General features: G+C 52.9%; 6 protein-coding genes across 6 annotated transcripts; 4 read left to right on the forward strand and 2 right to left on the reverse strand.

Annotated features, from left to right (window-relative positions):
* Positions 1 to 126: 126 nt before the first annotated feature.
* On the reverse strand, positions 127 to 1,459 carry CC77DRAFT_146133 (ubiquitin fusion-degradation protein). The gene is made up of 2 exons (XM_018530278.1): positions 1,309 to 1,459; positions 127 to 1,261 (listed from the first exon to the last, which is right to left on the reverse strand). The coding sequence occupies exons 1-2, from the start codon at positions 1,309 to 1,311 to the stop codon at positions 197 to 199; spliced, it is 1,068 nt and encodes a 355-aa protein (XP_018385360.1). The 5' UTR covers positions 1,312 to 1,459; the 3' UTR covers positions 127 to 196.
* On the forward strand, positions 1,299 to 3,185 carry CC77DRAFT_146145 (hypothetical protein). The gene has a single exon (XM_018530279.1). The coding sequence runs from the start codon at positions 1,608 to 1,610 to the stop codon at positions 2,928 to 2,930; it is 1,323 nt and encodes a 440-aa protein (XP_018385361.1). The 5' UTR covers positions 1,299 to 1,607; the 3' UTR covers positions 2,931 to 3,185.
* A 1,323-nt stretch (positions 3,186 to 4,508) lies between these two features.
* Positions 4,509 to 6,882, forward strand: CC77DRAFT_146207 (hypothetical protein). The gene is made up of 3 exons (XM_018530281.1): positions 4,509 to 5,004; positions 5,065 to 5,608; positions 5,660 to 6,882. The coding sequence occupies exons 1-3, from the start codon at positions 4,645 to 4,647 to the stop codon at positions 6,535 to 6,537; spliced, it is 1,782 nt and encodes a 593-aa protein (XP_018385362.1). The 5' UTR covers positions 4,509 to 4,644; the 3' UTR covers positions 6,538 to 6,882.
* A 2,310-nt stretch (positions 6,883 to 9,192) lies between these two features.
* Positions 9,193 to 11,650, forward strand: CC77DRAFT_937638 (hypothetical protein; the record flags this gene model as incomplete). Its single annotated transcript, XM_018534563.1, has 2 exons — positions 9,193 to 9,626; positions 9,676 to 11,650. 2 exons carry the CDS (start codon positions 9,193 to 9,195, stop codon positions 11,648 to 11,650), a joined length of 2,409 nt encoding a protein of 802 aa, XP_018385363.1.
* A 1,018-nt stretch (positions 11,651 to 12,668) lies between these two features.
* CC77DRAFT_146296 (hypothetical protein) lies at positions 12,669 to 13,327 on the forward strand. Its single transcript, XM_018530282.1, has 2 exons — positions 12,669 to 12,872; positions 12,922 to 13,327. The coding sequence occupies exons 1-2, from the start codon at positions 12,724 to 12,726 to the stop codon at positions 13,223 to 13,225; spliced, it is 453 nt and encodes a 150-aa protein (XP_018385364.1). The 5' UTR covers positions 12,669 to 12,723; the 3' UTR covers positions 13,226 to 13,327.
* CC77DRAFT_1021280 (hypothetical protein) lies at positions 13,065 to 13,914 on the reverse strand. Its single transcript, XM_018525234.1, has one exon. It carries the CDS (start codon positions 13,901 to 13,903, stop codon positions 13,430 to 13,432), a length of 474 nt encoding a protein of 157 aa, XP_018385365.1. The 5' UTR covers positions 13,904 to 13,914; the 3' UTR covers positions 13,065 to 13,429.
* Between the last annotated feature and the right edge of the window lie 804 nt (positions 13,915 to 14,718).

Genomic DNA, 14,718 nt, shown 5'->3' on the forward strand with positions numbered 1-14,718 from the left:
TGCATCACGACTAATGAAAACGGTAACAAAACAGAGCAGAGAACAGGTACAAAATGAGCTGTATTAGTTCCGTTTATAGCTCTCGTCATAGGTATCAAACGCCCTACGCCATATGATCTCAGTATCCTTTATCTGCGCCATACAATGCTACTCTCTGGAGCTTCCGAATCGCCCATCGTCACTCTGGGTATCTGCCTCATTTATCACCCTTCTTCTTGCGCAGCGACTGCCCAGCACCCTCAAAGTGTTTCGATTCCTTCTGCTCGCCTTCCTCCTCCTTGCCCTTGAGCGGCTTGATCTCGTACCCGAAGAACAGTTTGTTAGGCGGTAGCCTGAGCGGCTGCGGGCCGTTGGTACGCCGTACCGTAGGAGGCGGGTTCGATGATTGTCCTGCGACGGGTGTGGAGGCTTGGGGTGTAGGCGCCTTGCTGCCTTTCTTGAGCAGCTTGTGGCCGGTGGTGAGGAAATTCGAGGAGGTGGCTTTGGCTCCATTTGCGGCAGTTGTGGACGATGGGGCAATGGCGGCGTAGTTGATTGCCTCTGCCATGGTGCCGTGGGCGTGGAGTGTGCCGCCCTTGCCGGCCATGACGCTGCGCGGTGTGCTTGTGCCACTCGTTCTCTGCGGCTCTTGGTAGCCTACTGGTGGAGCGAAGTCGACTGATAGATCGGTCTCGATGGTGCAGACGGCCTTGCTTGAGTGCTCTGGCTTGGCTTCCAATACGGCTATACTGTATACGTTGTCGTTGTACGAGAAGGTGAATATGTCGCCCACGGTAAGGCAAGAGAAGTTCCGGAATGCATTCTCGAGAACGGCTTTGGGATCGGAGATTTCGAGGAAGGAAGAGTCTTGAGGTTGTAGCTTGATGAAGGAACCGAGCGGTATATCTGTCGATTTTACTTGTAGCAGGTCGCCAGGTTCCAGCTGGAGCGTCTCCATGAGCCAGTATGGCAGGTAGATCTTGCCCTCTTCCGCTATGAACTCCAATACACCTGCATGTGATTTCTTTCCGTCTGCCTTGCCGTTTATGAGCTCGAAGATCATAGGATATGAGATGTGCAGTCTGGTGAGCTTGTCGAGAGCGCTGGGAGGGAGGAACACTTTGCCGCCGTGGTTTGCCTCGTGGCGCTCAGGGCCAGGCAGCATAACGATGGGATAGCATCGGAAGTACTCGTCAAAACGCCTAGGAGCGCCGCCGCGGCGAGCGGCTAAGGACTGATACATGGCCATGGGATCGTCTTGGTCGTAAAAGTTTGGGTTGAACTGTACGTGGTGAGTTGAGATAGAGAAGGTGGTGGAGTCGCTCTTACCATTTTTGCATATGAAAGGAGCGGCAAGAAACAGAGGGTAGTGAATTGTGTTAGTCAGGTCTGGCGTCAGGAAGAAACGGCAAGCGGATGGTGGAAGTGATATGTATTCGATGAGAGGCCTTGGAGATGACGAACCATGGTCGCAGGTACAGCAGGCGGTTGATGCCAGTGCCGCTAAACTCGGGTCAGCGCGATCTGGCCCGAGCTTCAAATAATCGCGTTTCGTGAAGACGTCACTGCCTGGTTGCCTAGTTTCACTTTTCTGCATACCTCAACCTCGGATCACGTTCATTATCACCATGGCCAGCTCCAGTGGGACTCACAACCCTGCGCGGCCAAAGCGCGCTGGCGAGCAGTTCACGCGAACCCACCACATGGACGGCGACGAACCATCGACCAAGAAACCCCGCTTCGACCCGCGCAACCCCTCTACGCTCGCTCCGGATGCAGTCGATGATGAAGACCCTGCCCTTGAAGCCGACGTTATAGGGAAAGGCGCGGGCATCAAGCGAAATGCGGTCAACATCGACGGCTACGACTCGGACAGCTCTACGGAGAACTTCGATGCGCGCGCAGAAGCCCGAGCCAACAAAGACGAGCCAACAAAGACCGAAGATGACGATGACGACGACATGTTCGCGGAGGAGGACAAGGATAACGAGATGGATGAGGAATCACGGAGAGACCAGACAAAAAAGAAGAAGCTGCGATTCCTGGACAACCACGAGATCGAGGGCCAGGAAGCGGACAGTAAGGCGGGAGGTCATGTCGCTGTCGACTTCACCAAAGGTCCGAAGAGCAGGACCGAAGACGTAGAGAGCAGCAGCGACGAAGGCGATGACGAGCTACGCGACCAGATCGATCCCGACATGGATGAGGAGCTCGGTGCAGGCAGCAAGAAGAAGCATGCGCCCAAGCTAGATGCTTTCAACATGAGTGCCGAGCAAGAAGAGGGCCGATTTGACGAAGCCGGAAATTTCGTGCGCAAGGCCTTCGACCCGGAAGCCGCTCAAGACTCGTGGTTGGACGGCATATCGAAGAAGGACATCAAGAAGGCAAAGGAAGCGCAGGAAAAATTGGATGCGGAGCGAAAGGCACGGGAACGAGCTGAAGACTCCATCGTCACCAGCGACGTCTTGTCGGCTCTCATCGCACATCTGGACGTTGGCGAGACGCCTATGGAAGCTCTCGTGCGATATGGCAAAGCAGCACCGAAGAAGCCGGCCAAAAGCTGGACTAAGAAGAAGAAGAGCCAGGCTATGGACGTCGATTCGGAGCCGTCGCAAGACTCTGCAGCCATCAAGGCAAAAGAGGTCATCGATTCTATAACCGAATGTGCAAGTCGGCTGTCCGATCGCGGCGTCGAGGACATCTACGAGCTGCCCCGCGAATCCATCATGCGACAATACAAGCGCGAGACGGGAGAAGATTGGAAGAATCCAAATCCGCAATCAGTGCAATGGGAGTTTCACTGGCTCAATGCACCAGAAGGTGAGATCAACGGCCCCTATGACCAAGCGACCATGCAAGCATGGGAGGCGAGCGGGCAGTTTGCAGCAGGTGCCGAGTTCCGACGCATTGGTGAGACTGAATTCTCGCGACTGCTCGACTTTGAGGACTGAACGGGTATGCAATGGACGTGGGAAGAGGCACGTTGTCCTGAGCTATACCCTTGCCCAAACCAACTCTAGGGATATACACGTTATTCCACGGTACATTCGACAAGGAAAGTGACAGTGTATACCTTTAGGGTGTGGTATAGGTGGGTACAGGTCACAAGAAGCGAGCTCCTTCGCCAGCACAGCCACCATGACTTTCGCCTGTCGCGTAATCGTCAGCAGAAGGGTGACAAGTCGCTCTAGAGTGTTCTCTAGCCAGCTGGCTGGATTCACATGATCACCTATGCATGCGGGCTAAGCGATCCTACAAACCACTCCTGCTGTGCTTAGCCAGTCGGAAACTTGATAAAAGCGGGAAGCCTTCGTGATCGTCTAAGATGGCCGAGTCCATGTTTAGCTTTGTCAAATGAGGTGCATCGTATGTGTGGGTAGGTGGTGTAACGACGCAGGAGCATGTTTGGTCGCGCCTGCAGGTGTTGAGCAGAGTTGGACGGATTATACAAAGCCCTATGACTACCAGCATATAATATGAACAACAAGTATTTTAACAATGACTATAATATGCAGCCTTATTCCAGTGTGCACATCTGGGGTGCAGCTCGATGAACCGTACATGGGGAGATTACCGGTGGCAGGGTGCAGCTGACGCCGTCGCGTGTGCTCATCATGCACCCCGAGCGTCTCGGAGGATTCTGGCCAGAGCAGCAAGTGCCTGGAGTTCATGAAAACAGCAGACTCGCGGTGCCGCAACGTCGTTGATATAAACGTCTACTAAGTAGAGTGCTGGAATAAAAAAGTATAGCTGGTGCTGTTTCCACGTTACTGGCAGGGAGCTAACGCTACGGCCCGCCACCTGGCGACTTCCAGAACGCCGGGCCATCCCTCTGTCGCACTTTTGTGAGGCTGGCCCGCCCATGATGGTCGGTGATGTGGCCCACGAGTAGCCATGGGCATCATGAGTAGTGGGTAGTGACAAGTGTTGGGCTGGGTGGACGGATTAAAATATCTTTGCTCAGCACAGATGTTTACCTAGAGAGACATGTCTTGTCAGGATGCGAATAAGCTTGGGAGTCGATACACAACTCAATGCCAAACACGAACCATGTGCTCGACGTCGCAGCACCCGCAGCGGGAGATGCTTTTACGATTGGCGTCTTGGAGCGGCAGCCAATCAAGCCTCTTAAGTCACCAACTCCTGACCTGGCCAGGCGTTCCCTTCTGCTAGACAATATTGAAAGCTCTCAGCTTTGGTGCAGTCGGGCCTCTTGGGTTCAAGTGCACGTGTGCAGCCGTCTCCCCGCGCCGTTAGTGGGTTACAGGTCAACTTTTGCTTCCAAGCGTCGGCCATCCTCCCTTCCTTAACACGAGCCTACGCATCGCCGTCGCGTGTTAGCGATATTGAACCCCTCTGACGTCTGCTAGCCTGTTGTTCGCGTCCCACCTAAAAGTGCGGCTCGAAAGGGGACTGTCGAGCTGGGTCCGCCGGGCATCCCTGATTATTACCATCACCAGCCAACCCTCGACCACGCAAGCTCGAGCTCACGCCGACCCCTTTTCATCCCTCCGATCCGACCTGGACCTGTTTGCGACGGTCGCCTTCCGCTCATTTCACGACATTACGAGCTTGGACCACGTGCTACTCTTACCTCCGTTCTTAATTTTCTTGCTCTCGCACCCCAAACCTCTCACCGGGTCTCCCTAATCTTGCACGCATATAATGTACGCTTCGGGCTACGACCAGTCCTCGTCGCGCTCGCCCATTGCCCAACGAAACCAACCCCAGACTGGCACGCTGCACCGCATGCCTTCCCGCCAGTTCGACGCCTACGGCCAAGTGCCACAGGGCAACAACATGTACGCGCAAGACGACCATCAACGGACCTACGACCAGCCTCGCAACTACGAGCGCCTCAACCAGACAATGCACGCCGGCGGCTACGGCTACGACATGGGCGCGCCTCAGGGCTGGAACACCAACGCCTTCTCCCAGAACGGCGGCCTGGGATCGCTTGGGGGAGCCCAGGCTGCACGCATGAAGTCGCAGCAGCGCGGAGGAGGGCGCAGTGCCCTGCCATCGGTAAGCACGACTTCATTACCTTGAATTTGTTTTGACACGACACTGACAACTCTCCGCCAGGGATGGATGGACCAGCAGCCTCAGGGTCTGCCTAGCTTTGCTCTGAGCAACAGCAACCTCAACGCCATGCAGAACACAAGCTACGGCCACGAAGTCGATGAAGAGCTCATCCCCACCGCCATTGTCATTAAAAACATTCCCTTTGCTGTCAAGAAGGAGCAGCTCGTCTCGCTCATGACGGAACTGCGCCTACCCCTGCCCTATGCCTTCAACTACCACTTCGACAACGGCGTCTTCAGAGGTCTGGCGTTTGCCAACTTCACCACCGCCGAGGAGACGGCGGCCGTCATCGAGTCGATGAACCACTTTGAGCTGAATGGCAGGAAGTTGCGTGTCGAATACAAGAAGATGCTGCCGCTGGCCGAGCGCGAGCGTATCGAGCGGGAGAAGCGTGAACGTCGTGGACAGCTCGAGGAACAACACCGGCCCCTTGGCGGCGGTCTCCAATCGCAGGCCTCGTTTGGCTCCCTTGCCTCCCACATGCCAGCTACATCGCCTTCGCCTGTTTCAGCCATGCGAGGTGGATCGGCACAGAAGACTGTTGGTATGTTTGACGATGCACTCTACACGAGCAACGATGCTAACCAGCATGCAGATGTCGACCTAAACGACCCCCAAGTGCTGCAATTTTACACCCAGCTGCTTTTGTTCAAGGAGACCAAAGACCGCGACAGCATGACTTTCCCCCCGAACCTAGCCCCTCTCCAGCGACGCACCGTTCACACCCTAGCCCATCAGCTCGGCCTGGCCCACGTCTCCAAAGGTACCGGCGACCAGCGCCAAGTCCACATTTTCAAAGTCCATGACAACCAGGGCCTCAGTCCTCCCATGCCCCAGATCTCCAGCAACCACATGGAGCAGCCGCGCCGCAACCTTAACCGTGCAGCGACTACTGACTTCAGCGATGTGCGCGCCGAAGGCGGCTTCTACAACGCCTTCAACAGACAGCCATCCGGTCTCCTCGGATTCCCCGACAGCCCCGGTGGTTTGAACGCAGTACCGAACCTGCGCGGCGCAAAGTCATATGCGGATCTGAGGTCGTATACCCCGTCCCCGGCACCGAGCACAGCTAGTCATCCGATCGGACGCCCCGGTGGCATATCACTCGAGGGATTGGGATACAGTGGAAGTTCGACGAATCCTAATGGTACGCCTACGACTGGATCCATGAGCCAGCGGGATGATGGTTTGTTGGAGCGCGAAATGAGCCGCATGCAGCTTGGGGGTGGGTATCCACAGAACAGCAGCAGCCCAAGGTCTCTGCGCCAGATGACGAGTTGGGATGCTCCGGGTCCCATTGGTGGACATAGGTCCTTCAGCACAAACTACGATGATAGACCATCCAGGCAACCTCGTGGACCGCTACCAGAAAGGGGACAAGGATTTGGAAGACCAAGACAGAATGGACACCAGAACCGCAACTCTGACGAGCTCTCGTCACAGTCCAATGTCGAAATCCTCGTCGGCCAATAGTTGCATCTCCGGCCCACGCTACACGCACGCAAACGAAGTTGTTGCACGCAAACGAAAACGATTAGTCTTCGCACGTATCACTCCTTTCACGTGCGACGGCGCCTATGAACGAACGAACGCCAAAGATACAGACGTGAACACAGACGACGAATATTTAACGGCCTCTACCGCCCGCTCCCCCCTACAATTCGGTGCCCTCGCTATACTTAACCTACCTACCCACCACCCCCTGGATTGAAACTTTACGATGCATACGAAGAATGATGCTACGAACGGTAGAGAAGACATTGTCACTAGTATATCAGATCCAGAACTAAATCGGGCTCGCTGCCCTTTCACTCTCACCCAAATCCCCCCCCTATCATCCAAATTTTGGCATTTTCCTCACAAACCTTTGGCATTTCTAAAAATCTTCGCGCTCAAAGCAGAAAAAGCATTAAGTTCATGTTCATGAAATGTATCGGGTCGTTTTGTATTAGGGGGACACTCTCCACGTTATCGTACGTCTTGTTTATCGCCTTTTTTTGTCTTCCCCAAAGTCTGGATGAAAGTTGCATCTAAGTTGTTTCTGGTGTTGATCTCTTTTTCTGTCCCCCTTTTTTATTATTCTTGCCTGTCATTTCGAGTTTTGGTTGCAATCGCTTCTTATTACTATAGTTTTTGGATGGTGCCTGGTGCCAAAGTCCGGTAATGGAAGGTGAATCGATCGTACATTTTGTTTTTTTCTGTACGTTTTGGGTTTCGATGCGTGTATTGTCTTTCAAGCCTGTCGTCTCGACTTGGTTCTGTTCAGTGTGCAAATTCAGTGACTTGAGACTATGTGTTTGTAGCAACGTTGCTGTCGCCGGATTTGAGTTCAGCTTTGGTGCCTTGATTTAAGAGTTGCAGCGATTGTGACCTGGGTACATGGCTTCTTACAACTTGTGGCATCATTCATCGTCATAGACGTAATCTTGTGACATGCTGTCCTGTGTTACATCATCCTGGTTACTCTCCCGATCTCCAGCCGACACCAGATTCCCATGTTAATGATCTCCGGTATGGTATCTCCGATGCCAGTTTGTCGAAATGGCATGATCAGATCAAAACCTCGATGTTGGACTCGGTGCCATTCACAGATATGCTGCTCGGCATCTACCATTGCCGATACAACCTTGTGACATGCCTCCCTTCGCTGCCTTGTCCGAGTCACCCTCTCCGATCCCTAGTGAATTTCAGATTTGCACGTCAACTATCTTGCCAATGCCGAGGTTGCTTTCACGGATGCCATCCATGTTCAAGTATCGTACGTTCAAAGCTTTGGCTCGACCAGTATCCGTATGGTACGGTACCCGCAAGACTAACTCAACTACCAGCACCAATCAAACAGTCCCAGCTGGTTGACACCTTTCGGAGAATATACCCGCACCAGTTCACGTACACTACAAACCACGACTCAACCAGTAGTTTACCAAATCAAGTAGCTTCTAGAACGTTCCATGTCTGAGACCCTGGCATGTTGGATTACTCGCGCTATGACAGATCTCGATGAGCAGGTGCTGTTAATCGAAGAATACATAGGAGATCTGTTATCAGGTACAGGATTGGCCGAGGGAAGGCAGTGGGGGGGTCTTGTCAACGTGAAGTTCGGCGCAGGAGTCCCTGGCTTGAACCTTTACTCGTTCCGTAACAAATCTCGATGAACATGCGCCGTGATCGGCTGATATATGGGAAATCTGTTGTAAAGCATCGGATTTCGAGGCACTTTCCCATCGTTCCACCTCAGACGGGCCGAATGCAAATCATGCAGGGGATCATGGGTCGACGTGGCTGAGGGGGGGTGGGATGACAAGTTTTGACGCCTACATGTCGTATGGAACGTCTGTTGAGATGATTCACGAGATATGTATACCAAGTGTACGTACTGAAAAGCGGAGGACGTTAGCATAGTACGACTCACAGGTTCCAGGTCTGGCCGCGAGTCATGTTAGCGTGGGACTAAGCGAATGACGCTGGCAGTGCGGTGAAGTCCACTGATCTCATCGTGAGCATTCATACGCGACAGTGCCGACGCTGCCTTGCACAGTATTCAACCGCTCGTCCCAAGGCTCCCGGCGCATCTGAACACGTTGCGCATACTCTTCAACGCCGCCATCTTCTTGTTAGCCCTCCCATTGGACGCCTGTACCCCGGATTTCTCCACCAAAAGTTAGACGATCGGACTCACCTTCCTCCGCCGAATGCCTGCCTGCCTTGCGACGCCCTTGTTGCTCATCTCTCCGCCATTTTCCAGAACCGCCTTCTGAGGCCTTTTATTTGCGCCCTTTGCTGAAACGCCCTCCGATCCTTTGTCCGACTCGACCAAGTGTTTGGAAACAATCACGCGGTGGTGTAGTAAAACTGCGACAACGAGACAACAATCTGGACTAGACCCTCTACATAATCGTGACAGAACTGCGCTATCCAGAAACCGCCATCAGGGTACCAGCGCTGGTCCCGTTCGCCCATCTGCACCTTCCACGGCTTCGCGATTGATACGAGATCAACCAGGCTGAAAGCGGCGCTCGAGGACAAGCGAAGAATCTTTTCAGGCAACAGAATCACCCGGATAGATACAGGAAACGACATCCTCCCCATATTTTACACCACTCAGCCACGCGAGGCGCGCAAACACACATGACGAGCCGCAAGCGACGCGCGCCGGGCGCTTCACCGCAGGCTCCAACCCAGACATACCAGCACGACATCCCCGCGCCAACTGATCCATACATGGACTGGAGCAATCCCGCAGCAGGCGCAGATATGAACTTCACCGACCCCCCGCTATACGACAATTACGGCCAGAGCATGGGAGGGGGACACAATCGGGTCGTGTCGCTGGATGGATACACCGACGGCACCGAGATGACGGGACAATTGGTACGGCGGAACACAAACCAGCAACTCGCACCAGCGCCGCGGCGGAATCAATGGGATGGCTTTCCTAGTCCAACGCAACAGTGGGAGACTGTGGACGATGACGAGGAGCTCGAGCAGAAGGCGGCTATTGCGAAGAAGGATGCACAAGCGAAGCGGAAACAGATTCCACCGTTTGTGCAGAAGTTGAGCAGGTAAGTGCTCGCAAGATGGCATGATTGAGTGGATGACTGACGTTGATAGTTTCCTGGATAACAACAAGAACGAAAACCTCATTCGATGGTCCGACGACGGCAACTCTTTCATCGTGCTTGACGAAGACGAATTCGCAAGGACACTCATACCCGAGCTCTTCAAACACAACAACTACGCATCATTTGTACGGCAACTGAACATGTACGGATTCCACAAGAAGGTTGGGCTGTCGGACAACTCCATGAAAGCTAGCGAGACTAAAGCGAAAGCGCCAAGCGAGTATTACAACAAGTACTTCAAGCGCGGTCGGCAAGAACTACTATGGCTGATTCAGAAACCGAAGAATCCTGTCACTGGACCCAAACGGAAACGAGATGAGGAGAACAAGGGCGATAGTGATGAGGATCGCAAGTACATCCAAGACACAGGAGGCGGAGGCTACGTTGAGGAGGTGGCTGTCAGGGGAAACGAACAAATGGCCATGATCCCGCGGTCCGAATACAACAGCTTACGGGTCGAAGTCAGGGAGCTTCAACAGCAACAAAAGCTCATTTCCAATGTTCTCACCCAGATCAAACGCCAGAACGAGGAGCTGTATTCACGAGCGACGTCATTCCAGGCCCTGCATGACCGCCACGAGAACTCCATCAACGCAATCTTGACATTCCTCGCTACCTTCTATAATCGGAGTCTAGAAGGTAATGCGAATATGAACCTTGCGGACATGTTCCCTGCAGCACGACAACAACCTCACGGCAATGTCGTGGACGTTGACGACTATCCCATGCAAGATGCTCACAAGTCACCGCAGCTGCAGAGGAACAAAAAACCACTGGCCATTCTTCCCGCACCGGGTCCAACTCAACAAGACTATCTCGCACCGACAACCACCGGCCGCGCCACAACCATGAGCCCAACAGCCCGGCCCCTCGCAAGTCCCATCACACGCCCGGGAAGCCGCCAATCAGTATTCCGCCCCTCAGTATCGATGAATCGCCAACAATCACAATCCTCCTTCCCCCAACAACAAAGCCGAGAAAGCATAACCCCCTCGCAAATCAAACCCGAACCCGCCCAACAAAGTGCTCAGCAATTCCCTGAGAACTCCGCCATAATGTCCGCCATTCAAAACGCAAACAACGCTGCTGCAAACCATTCTGGCACCGCCGGTACTAATGGTCCCCCACCCACAGATTTCGACTACGCAGCCGCGCTGTCGAATTACCAAACTGCCGATGGCCATGTTCCTCTTACCCCCCAACAACGGAACGACGTCCTCTCGCAGATTGTGAATAATGCAGGTGCGCAGAATACCAACAATGCCTTGACGAACCCGCATCCACCCGAGATGGACAGGTTACTAGGCGACCTAGCGCAATACCAAGCTACACAGCAGCAGCTGGAGATGTTGCAGAAGCTGTCCGATCAGCAAAACGCCAAGATACAGGGAATCCATGAGAGAATACTGCCACTTAGCCCCACTGGACAAATCTCTGGACTAGGCGAGAGTGGCGATGGATATTTTGGTGGCGGAGATGGTGGGCTCGGCGAACCGGGTGGTTACGATCTTAACATGGATTCTTTTGTTAATGACGATGATTTCTTTACGTCGACGGGGGATGTAGCTGCGAATCCGGAGGTGATGACGTCGTCGGAGCAGAAGAGCGGTGGTGGAGCAAATGGCGCTGTCTCTGCTAATAACACGAATGGCGGTATACCGGATTTCACCTTTGACGATAGTACGCCTTTTGACGTTGTCGATGGCGTGAATGGTGGGGGGGACCCGGCTTTTGACTTTGCGGATACGACGGCGAATGGTGGCATGGGAGAGGATGATTCGGGCCTGCTGAGTGTTAATGGAGGAGGGAATGGGAATGAAGAGGGAGTGGTGGGCAATGGGGCGGCGAGTGGGGCGAGTAGTACGTCGACTTCGCCGGCTGGGAGTGCGACGGTGGAGGAGGTGGAGGATGAGACGAGGAGGGGACTTGGTGGGGGTGGGAGTGTAAAGAGGAGAAGGAGATGATGACTATGAGGGCATCTGAAAAGCTTCTTTTTTCACTTCTTCTTTTCTTAGCGCGTTGCTGTGGTGGTGATGGAAAGTGTGTTTGGGAAAGCGGAAAGGGAAGGGAGGGAATTTGTGCTTTGACGAAAGTCTATGATTTGGGGGAAAGGGTTATGTAACCGCGTGGTTGCGGTGTTTTGGACAGTGTTCACATAAGTCCTGTTCATCTTCTTATTTTTTCTTTTTCTTTTCTTCTCCCTTCCTTGCGTGGCTGTGGATGGCTGTAGTGTAAAAGCCTCGAATTATAGATACCCCACTTCTGTACTCGCTGTTATTTCTCTCGTCGTTGAGGTCTTGTTGCTTGAAAAAGTCACCGGAGCGCTATTCGAAGCAAAGCACTCAGATGCATGCGCCCTTCCCGCCCTTGCATTCTGCTCATGTTCCTACCTGGAGTATTGCTCAAATGCTTCAGCCAGGCCAAATGTATTTCAGGTGTCCGCCGGCCGCTCCGATCTGGTGTTTGACAAGACCCTGGGAAAGCTGTCAAGGGTGTACTGCTCGACTCGACTTATTTTGTATCCGCTACACCAAAGACAGCATTGTTCTGGACGCCACACCCCGTCGACGTGGGGTGATTTGCCTAGTGTCTAGGTCTTTTAAAATGAGTGGCTGATTCCACAATGAACTGCAATGGCTGTACTAGTTCAAAATGAGATTCTTGGACTGGGGTTACAAAGATTTGCGGCAGGACTGCCGACTTTTAGCTTGGAAATTAGTTTCCGGTGGACCCCTTCCCCCCTGTTTACATGCGGCTGAACGTCAAGTTGAGGCTCAATACTCACTGTTCTAGATCATCATTGCGATGGCCTTACAACAAAATGGCTAGACAACTACAATGAGCCAGATCGTTTTGCTGTTGGTGCGCGAATATTGATTTTACTTCTTCAGCTGGACTTCATCGTTTGGTCTGATTCTTCGTACGTGCAACATGCGCCACCAGTTCTGACTCGGACATGGAAAGGGAGTATATATTCCTGATGTCTCTACTCCACTCCGTGTGATCTCAGCCAAGTACTCACACTCGTTTTCCAGCTATGCGTGGTCTATCGTTCCTTACGTTGGGGCTTGTCCTATGTGTTGAAGCAGCGACAATCTCCAAAGATGCCAGATGTGGAGCGCCTGGCAAAGGAACTTCTTGCTTGAACTCAAAGTGGGGAAGCTGTTGCAGCCAATATGGTTGGTGGTAAGTTGTACTGGAGAAATATATAGGATTACGTTGACGCCATTGCCAGTGGATCTACCAAAGACTATTGCGAAACCGGTTGCCAAGTAGGCTTCGGATCGTGCAAAAAGGCTCCTGTAAGCTCTACAAAGCCCACTGTTTCAACGGCAACGGGCCTTGCACCTTCCGCCTCTCCTAAGCAACCAATATCCAAGAATGCTCGTTGTGGCGCTGGCTTTGGTGGACAAACATGCCAGGGCAGTAAATGGGGCAATTGTTGCAGCCAATACTTTTATGTAAGATACCTCTCCAATTTGCTCATTATAAGCCGGAATCTAAGAAAGTTGACTTGTGCAGTGCGGCAGCAATTATGACTATTGCAGTCCTCAGTCGTGCCAGAAGGGTTATGGCGAATGCGATCCCGCGCCATCTTCATCCAGGTCCAGCTCCAGCTCGTCGACAATCGTCCCCAGTTCTGTTGCGTCTACCACATCGTCATCCAGTTCAAGCAGTAGGCCCGTTGCCAGCAGTACCACTGTATTGTCATCAGCTAGCAGCAGCTTGTCTACCAGCAGTCCTCACACTCCAACACCCTCGTCTGTCGAAAGCTCCTCCACTGTCGCCACTAGTACCGAGTTTTCCAGCAGTTCGTCGACCCCGACACCAAGTTCATCAGATCCGATCTCGTCATCCGCCACGAGTTCCGCAACTCCATCCTCGTCAGAGGTGGTTGGTAGCTCTGCGACATCGTCCTCATTGGAAGTCCTGAGCAGTCCCGAAACACCTACACCTACACCCACACCTTCGTCGTCAGAAGTCGTCAGCATCTCTGCAACGCCTTCATCTACAGATCTCGTCAGCGACTCTCCAATACCATCCTCGTCGGAGGTCGTTAGCAGCTTTGAAACGCCCACACCCTCACCCTCACCTACGCCTACACCCTCTTCATCGGATGTAATCTCGACCACTGTCGTTTCATCTTCAGTAAAACCATCGGTCTCTACTTTGCCACCGGGAGTGAACATTCTGCTAAATCCATCATTTGAAGACATCGTTGGCTCGGGTCCTTCTGGTAGTATCAGTTCTTGGTCTAAAGGACAAGGAGGCCGCACGTACCCGAATCGACTACAAGCAGCTGCGCATGAAGGATCGGTATATGCCATCTTGAATTCCGCAACCTCGTTTACTCCTTCTAAGGCGAGTATATACCAGACTCTATATTCGTTCGACACCACGCGAGAGTACACCTTGACCTTTTGGTACGATTTCCACTCAATTACGAACTCTGCATCTTGCTCATTGACGGTTTCTTTGGGAGGTGTCAACGTGTATACCAACACTATGACGATCGCGGATAACCCAGGACCGTACAAGTGGAAAGGGCCGATTACAACCACGCCATTGGTGCCGTCGGACAATGAGCAGACGTTGCGTTTTGACTATGACTGTGCTCCATCCAGTAACAACAGTGTAGCTTCGAGCTATATATTCCTGGATGAGTTGAGCCTGATGTCGAATTAAGACGTCTCATTGACTGGTCGTGTTCTTTAGACTATTAGTAATCAACGTAAATCACATCTTCATTTCCAAAGAGAATTTCCCACCACGTCGCAAAAGCATAAAAGCCCAGCCAATGCATATAGGCGCGGAACGCACACAAATCGGGAGAGGGTTGCCTAGTCTTCCCGAATCATTCTAGGCTGTTATCTATCAGGTAGCGATATCAAGGCTTGCTGCCTGGAAGATGGCATGCAAACATTCGGGAAAACTTCTGTAGTCGTGATGACGTTGAATACACGCCTTCAGATGACTGCTGGAGGACCTCGGGAGGCTGACGAGGTGTGGTAGGCTATAATGCCCAGAGATT

This window comes from Alternaria alternata, assembly GCF_001642055.1.
Source record: "Alternaria alternata strain SRC1lrK2f unplaced genomic scaffold CC77scaffold_12, whole genome shotgun sequence".
Taxonomy (NCBI): domain Eukaryota; kingdom Fungi; phylum Ascomycota; class Dothideomycetes; order Pleosporales; family Pleosporaceae; genus Alternaria; species Alternaria alternata.